Here is a 6,877-nt window from a genome sequence, read left to right as displayed (position 1 = left end):
TCTTTTAACATTTTTATTATTCTCAAAAATCATTTTGAGGTAGATCTAAGACCAAATTCAGATTTAAAAGAAGTTTTTGAAGTTTTTTTTTTTCAATTGAAAACACTTTTTTTTTTGTCTGAGTGTACTTATGAAGACGTAATGAAAAAAAAAAAAATTAAAAATTTAGACACTTTGAAGCATAAATGATGATGCTATATTAAAGGAATTTGTACTATTTAAATGAATCAAAAATAATTTTTATTTTAAATTATAAAAATTAATCAGTTGTGAGGTGAGTGATACTTTTTGACGATTTTAACACTAAGAATAAATTCTATTTCTAATACTTTCGTTTTCTAGAGCATATGGCCCAACAAATATGACGCAATTGCAATGATTCACACCAACCAGACTCTTTGCTCCATTCACAGAGGGAGCAACTTTTTAGGATGGCACAGAGTTTTTCTTCTCGTGTGAGTTTCTATATCTTTTACACTTACTTTTCGCTAATTTACTTCTAAGACTACAGATTTTGTTCATCATTTGAACATAGTTTTATGTTTTGTTCAAGATTTATATTAACTAGTGCAAAAAAGGGGTAAACTCATTCGAGTAAAAATAGTAACATATACAGAACTGAAGCTTTTGCATACAGCTTTTGACTTTTGCCTGGATCTAATTATATCAAATTAAATCACTAATAATGCAGCTATTTTCAACAGATTTGAAACAGCTCTTCGTCAGAAAAACAAAAAAGTGACTATACCATATTGGGATTCCCTATTAGACAACTACATGGACAACGACCCGACTCCTTCAGAGTCTGTTGTTTTTACAGAAGAATTTTTGGGTAATGGTAAAGGTATTGTGCGAACAGGTCCATTCAAATTTTGGAAAGATGTCAATAACTGCACACTTCAGAGAAGTCTGAATTTCAATAACTCCGAAACTTTAATGACACACAACACTATCGATACGATAAAGAATGACTTGTCTGTACATAACATGAAACAAATAATTTATAACAAGGATAACAATACCCACACATTGGAAGGACAACATAATATTGTTCACGATTGGGTGGGTGGTATGATGTCCATTTTGGACTATTCTCCTCGTGATCCTGTCTTTTTTCTCCACCATGCTTACATCGACTATATATGGACCAAATTTATTCAGAAACAAACGGCTATGAACATTGAAGAAGAATATGAAATTGTTGGGGATGACATTAAACGTCACCATCCTAACCGCACAATGGACTGTTTCTATTGGATGACAAATGCAGACGGTCTAAAAGCACGTCTTGCATCAAATGTTCGCTACGAAGATTCGCCTGCATGTCCAGACTGTGGTCATTCTAAATACCTGAAATGTCACAAGTCTCTCAACAGATGTGTTCCAGGTGATAAATTTACAAGAGCTGGAATAGATGGTATCCACAGTGCATTGTTCACTCCCATGTTGTTTTCTTTAGTTTATTTCACTACCTCAATAATGTCAATATAAATACTTTCAACCCCCCTTTGTTTAAAAAAAAAGACTCTAACAGCACCCTCTCATTATGTGGAATATAGAATTATGATTTTAATACAAATTGTTTAGCCATTATTTTCATATTGATTTGTATACGCTTCTGAATTCAATTTTCTAAACCAATCAACACGAATCGCACGCGTCGAGTGTGACCGGTTGACAGTGGTAAACAACCTCTTCAATTTTTAATAATCCTCTGGTGTTTCCAGGAGTCAGTGTTTTCTCATTACTCAATGTTTTATCATTACTCCTTGTCTTACTTTTAAAACATCTATTGCATAAAAACATATGACTTTTCCTCGCTTTATACAAGGATTCCTCAAAATAAATTGAAAACCAAACTTTTTTGATATCATAAAAAAAACTGCTTCTTCAATAAAATTGAAATCGGATTTTTTTTTATTTTGTGATTGGTTATCTACAAAATTATTTTGTAAAAAACTCACCCCGATTCTACCCATACGTACTACAGAGTTATCTGTCAAAGAAAGCGATATCGCTTTTCCTTAGAGAGATATCTCTTTCACGCAGAGAGATATCTCTTTCACATAGATATCCATTTCATTTAGAAAGAAATCTCTTTCACTCAGAAAGATATCTCTTTCTCTTTGAGTATTATCTCTTTAGTTCAGAGAAATATTTCTTTCACTTTGATAGATATCTCTTTTACTTTGAGAGATATCTCTCCAATTAAAAAATATATCTCTGTTTATAAATCGTAGCTTAAGATATCTTTTAAAATAAATGAGATATCTCTCAAAAGTGCCCGGAAGAGATATCTCTCAAACAAAAAGAGATATCTCTTTACTATCTTTATTCAATGTTTTTATTTGAATTGCGTATTGAATTACTTTTCCGTTATTTACATTATTCACTGGGGCCTTTTGTTTTGGCATTTGTAAGAGTGTATGAGTGACTACAATCCAGTAGGTGTTATTTTTTCTATTTATCTTTAAGTTTGTGTAAACAACCTGGTTTATAGATTTAGATACTAGCGTTGTTACCCAAGACCATATTTGCACTATACATGTACTTTTTGTAACATTTGTACGTGATAGGATTTAGAATTCAATAGATTAGTTTATTATATGAAGTTGTACAATATTTTAAATACGTGACCTTTTAGTTGGTGTAAATAATCTTGTTTTATGCCGGTTCTGAAATATCTATTAAATTATTTTTTTTTTTAAATAAATTCTGTTATCATATTATGTGAAAATAAGTAAATATATTCTGAAAGTCCAGGAAAAAATTGAACCAATTTTAGCTTAAAATTTCCAGTTTTTTTTTAGTAATATCTAAAAATTTTCATCATCGACCCAAACTTTTGATTTTCTTTTCTGAATATATAAGATAACTTTGTTCATAATGCATAAATTCAGCAAAAGTTTGACTTTAAAATAATATTTTGATTGTTAAAATTTTAATGCAGAAAAATTACATTTTGTTAGTGCAGAAAGGTCAAATAATTGATTATGTGAAGCAATTTGAAATTTTTCTTTGACACAATTTTTATGTGTCTTTTTTATTATTGAATAATAGTATATTTTGTCCCATGATTTATTTGGATAAAAATATTGGAGGAAGACTTCATATTAAATGTACCGTAGAGCCAAGAGAAGCACATTGACCCTTATTTTTTGCTTTGATTTTTAATTAAGCAATGTGTGTAGATTCTAAATAAGTATTTGACAAAAGAATTCTTAAAATATCATGATCCAACCTCGTTAAGATACGACGCAAAAAGGAAATAGTAATTCTACAAGCTCCTGACTATCATAATTAACGGAAAGAACAGCAGAATGTACTTGAATGTTAAATAAGACAGGCGCTAACCAAGGGTTCAATTGTAGTCTCAGGTCTAGAGCCCTGAAATATATTATATACATATAAATATGACAAACACAAAATGTACAACATATGAAATATGCTTAACATGTTATTCACACACACACACACACACTCTCTCTCTCTCGCAAAATATTGATCTGTTTACTTAGTGTTGGAATCTACGGAAAAGATGACACAATGTCACGAGTAAATCATCTTTGCGCTTTTTTCTTAGATTTTTCTATTGAAAGACTGTGATTGTCCTTCATTGTGTGATTTATCAGAAGTAAATTAGGAAGGAAAAAGAAAAGCCATGTACTTAAATTTCAAACATCTTTAGCCTATATGGTTAAGTGGCAAAAATATTCATGGCATTATCTTCTACTGTAGAATAAAGAGACATTAATTGTACGCTACGTATAGCTGGCTGTCTTCAAATGTTATCGAGAAATTCAAACACTTTTTTTCCCTTATATTTGACTAAAGTATATATATTAATCACGTTAAAGGAATCTGGGAAACATTTAAGCCCTTTATATTTACTAGAATTTTATTAAAAGCAATCTAATTACAGTTTTCAAGATGAAGATGAATCAGACTGAGTTTTCCGTTATTTCCCGATCATGACAAGGAGCACACGGCGGGTGTGACCGGTCGGCAGGGGATGCTCACTCCTCCATGGCACCTGATCCCACCTCTGATGTTTGGAGGTCCGTGTTTGCTCTGCTCCTATTTTGTATTGATTATGGACTTTTGAGCTTGAATACTGTTCGTTATCTCCATATATTTCACTCTAAAAAGGCCAACCTCTTAATTTCTAGTGCCCCTTTAGAAGATCTAAAGAATGGTAAATTTTGTTTGATTTATGCCCATTTTGAGACTTTAGTCGAAAAGAACAACTTTTGGAAAATTCTCTGAAGTAAATTGTAAAAAGAAAGAGTCTGTGATGTAGATGAGGTTCACATTGTTTCAGAATGGAAAACAAACATAAGTAAGGCTTTAAAATAATGTGTGTTTCCGGTAACCCTGACTGACCCTAGTTTACCCACCTACTACTTTTCATTCCAAATTCGGATTTTGAACCGTAGTTTTGTTCACTAGTACAGTTTTTTTTATTGTGCAATCAATAAAATGCATACCTCAGACACTGTAAAAATGTGTCAACAGTACACTTATTTTGTGTAGGTTATATATATATATATATATATATATATATATATATATATATATATATATATATATATATATATATATATATATATATATATATATATATGACAAAAAATATACAGTTTATTGAATAATTAGCTGATGTCTTCCAAAACAAGAGGCCCATGGGACACATCACTCACCTGAGCACATTGGCTAGGAAGCTAGGAAAAAGCAGAAATCAGTTCAGTATTGAAAAGTTTCCGGGGGGGGGGGGGGGAGGGCAAACTTAAATTTACACTACCTCAGGATGCTTCCATATCAATATTACTAATCAAGGCTTTGCTGTTCTTGAGCAGAGAAATTTTGTTTTTTTTCCTATGTATTCCTATGTAAAACTCTGATCACTCATTGTGGCCCCACCGTATCCACCCTAAATTTGAACAACTTTGAATCTACACTACCTGTGGATGCTTCTATAATAATATGACTAATCATGACTCAGCTGTTTTTGGCGGAAGATTTTTTCCAAGATCATCCTATATATTCTTAAGCAAAACTTTGACCCTCTGTTCCCCCCACCCCTCTGGGGTCATAATTTGAACAAACGTAATTCAACAATACTTAAAGTTGCTTCTGTATAAATATGATTAATAATGGCTTAGTTGATCTTGAGAAGAAGATTTTCAAAGATGTTTCCTATAACACGTGTATGATCAGGTTTTCCTTTTACTCCGTGTGAGTTGCTGATTGGAATGATTGTTAAGACTGCTCTGTCCGATGGACTAAAATTTTTTCTCTTATCCAGAGACGGAGACTGGGTAAGGCACTACTTGCACCGTGTTTTCCCCATAGGTTCCTATTGATAGATAAGAACTGAGTGTTTCAATCTTCTTCAGATTTACTACTCTCAGAACTTAACATCAATTCTCTAGGATACTTGCCACTGGTGCTTATATCGTTTGTACTTTTATTTTGCTCTTGCCCTTAACTTCTTTATTGCAGATTCAACGGCCAACTTCTTTAGCTAGCTTCTGAATGACTGAATCCCAAAGCTCTGCCTTATATACCCTTTGGCTAGTGCATTCCAATGTTTGTCAGGTATTCCACTATTTGAAGTCTTCAATGCGTTTTACGCAAATGCCCCTTAACCATTACACCTATATATTCCTATGTAAAACTTTGACTCACTGTGGCCCCACCCTACCCCCGAGGAACAATCTTGAATCTAAAAATACCTGAGGATACTCCTGTATTAAAATGACTAATAATGGTTTAGCTGTTCTTGAGAAGATAATTTTTTTAAAGATATTTCCCATATATTCCTATGTAAAACTTTGGTCCCCTCTTCTGTTTGTGCCCACCCCCCAGGGGTCATGATTTGAACAAACTTGAAACTTCACTTCCTTAGGATACTTCTGTAAAATGGCTTAGCTGCTCTTGAGATGAAGATTTTTAAAACATTTCCTACATAATCCTATGTAAAAATTAGACCCCCTCTTGTGGTTCCTTCCTACCTCAGGGGGTTATGATATGAACAAATTTGAATCTAAAGTATGTAATGAAGCTTTTACATAAGTTTCATCTTTTCTTGCCCAGTGGTTCTTGAGAAGAAGATTTTTAAAAGATGTCACCAAATTTTCACGATTTCTTAATTATCTTCCCTTTAAAGAGGGCGTGGCACTTCCTATGAATAAACTTAAATTCCCTTCACCAAGGGTGCTTTGTGGCAAGTTTGGTTGAAATTGTTCCAGTGGTTCTTGAGAAGTCAAAAATGTGAAAAGTTTACAGACGACAGACGGATGTCGGACACTCTTTGATCAGTAAAGCTCACTTGAGCTTTCGGCTCAGTTGATCTAAAAACTTTGTGATAGCCTACGATTCAAGATACTGAAGTTAAAATACGTAACACAGCATAAATTTTCCATCTTAAAAGCTCAGTTATACCTCGTCAAATATTGCTAATTAGAGGAGCAGCAGAGGATCATCAACATTTTAATTTTCATGATGACACAAATCTAAATAAGTCAGTAATTTTTATAACTAATTTAGCCTTAATTAAGTTAAACAATTTTTTTTAAATCTGTTCAGAATTTGACAAGTAAAAAATTAGGGATGGCAACGAATATTCGAACATTCGAATATTCATTCGATGAGTTGATATTCGAATATGAATTTAAGATTCGAATATTCGGTGTTTTACAGATTTCATAAAAAGAAGTACTGTGATTAATAAATTTTGATTAGAACAGTGCTTGGATTATCCCTGTTTAATTTACTAGCGATCAATTTCGATCGCCTGGTTTCCTTCAATTCTTTCTAAGCTTATAAATCTACTAAATAACATGTATTTTGTTTTTGAGTAAGGTGTTAAAGAATT

General features: G+C 32.4%; 1 protein-coding gene across 1 annotated transcript; it reads left to right on the top strand.

Moving 5' to 3' along the window:
* Positions 1 to 431: 431 nt before the first annotated feature.
* LOC133198545 (tyrosinase-like protein 1) lies at positions 432 to 1,491 on the top strand. Its single transcript, XM_061334627.1, has 2 exons — positions 432 to 453; positions 692 to 1,491. Exons 1-2 carry the CDS (start codon positions 432 to 434, stop codon positions 1,489 to 1,491), a joined length of 822 nt encoding a protein of 273 aa, XP_061190611.1.
* Positions 1,492 to 6,877: the final 5,386 nt, after the last annotated feature.

Source organism: Saccostrea echinata, unplaced genomic scaffold, assembly GCF_033153115.1.
Source record: "Saccostrea echinata isolate AGI-Se365-2 ecotype Australia unplaced genomic scaffold, CSIRO_AGI_Sech_v1 ptg000001l, whole genome shotgun sequence".
In the NCBI taxonomy this organism is placed as follows: Eukaryota; Metazoa; Mollusca; class Bivalvia; order Ostreida; family Ostreidae; genus Saccostrea; species Saccostrea echinata.
This window is presented reverse-complemented; position numbering and strand designations above follow the sequence as displayed.

Coding starts and splice junctions, on each gene's coding strand:
- LOC133198545 (XM_061334627.1), top strand. CDS start 432: ATGGCACAGAGTTTTTCTTCTC. Junction 454..691: donor GGCACAGAGTTTTTCTTCTC/GTGTGAGTTTCT, acceptor CTAATAATGCAG/CTATTTTCAACAGATTTGAA.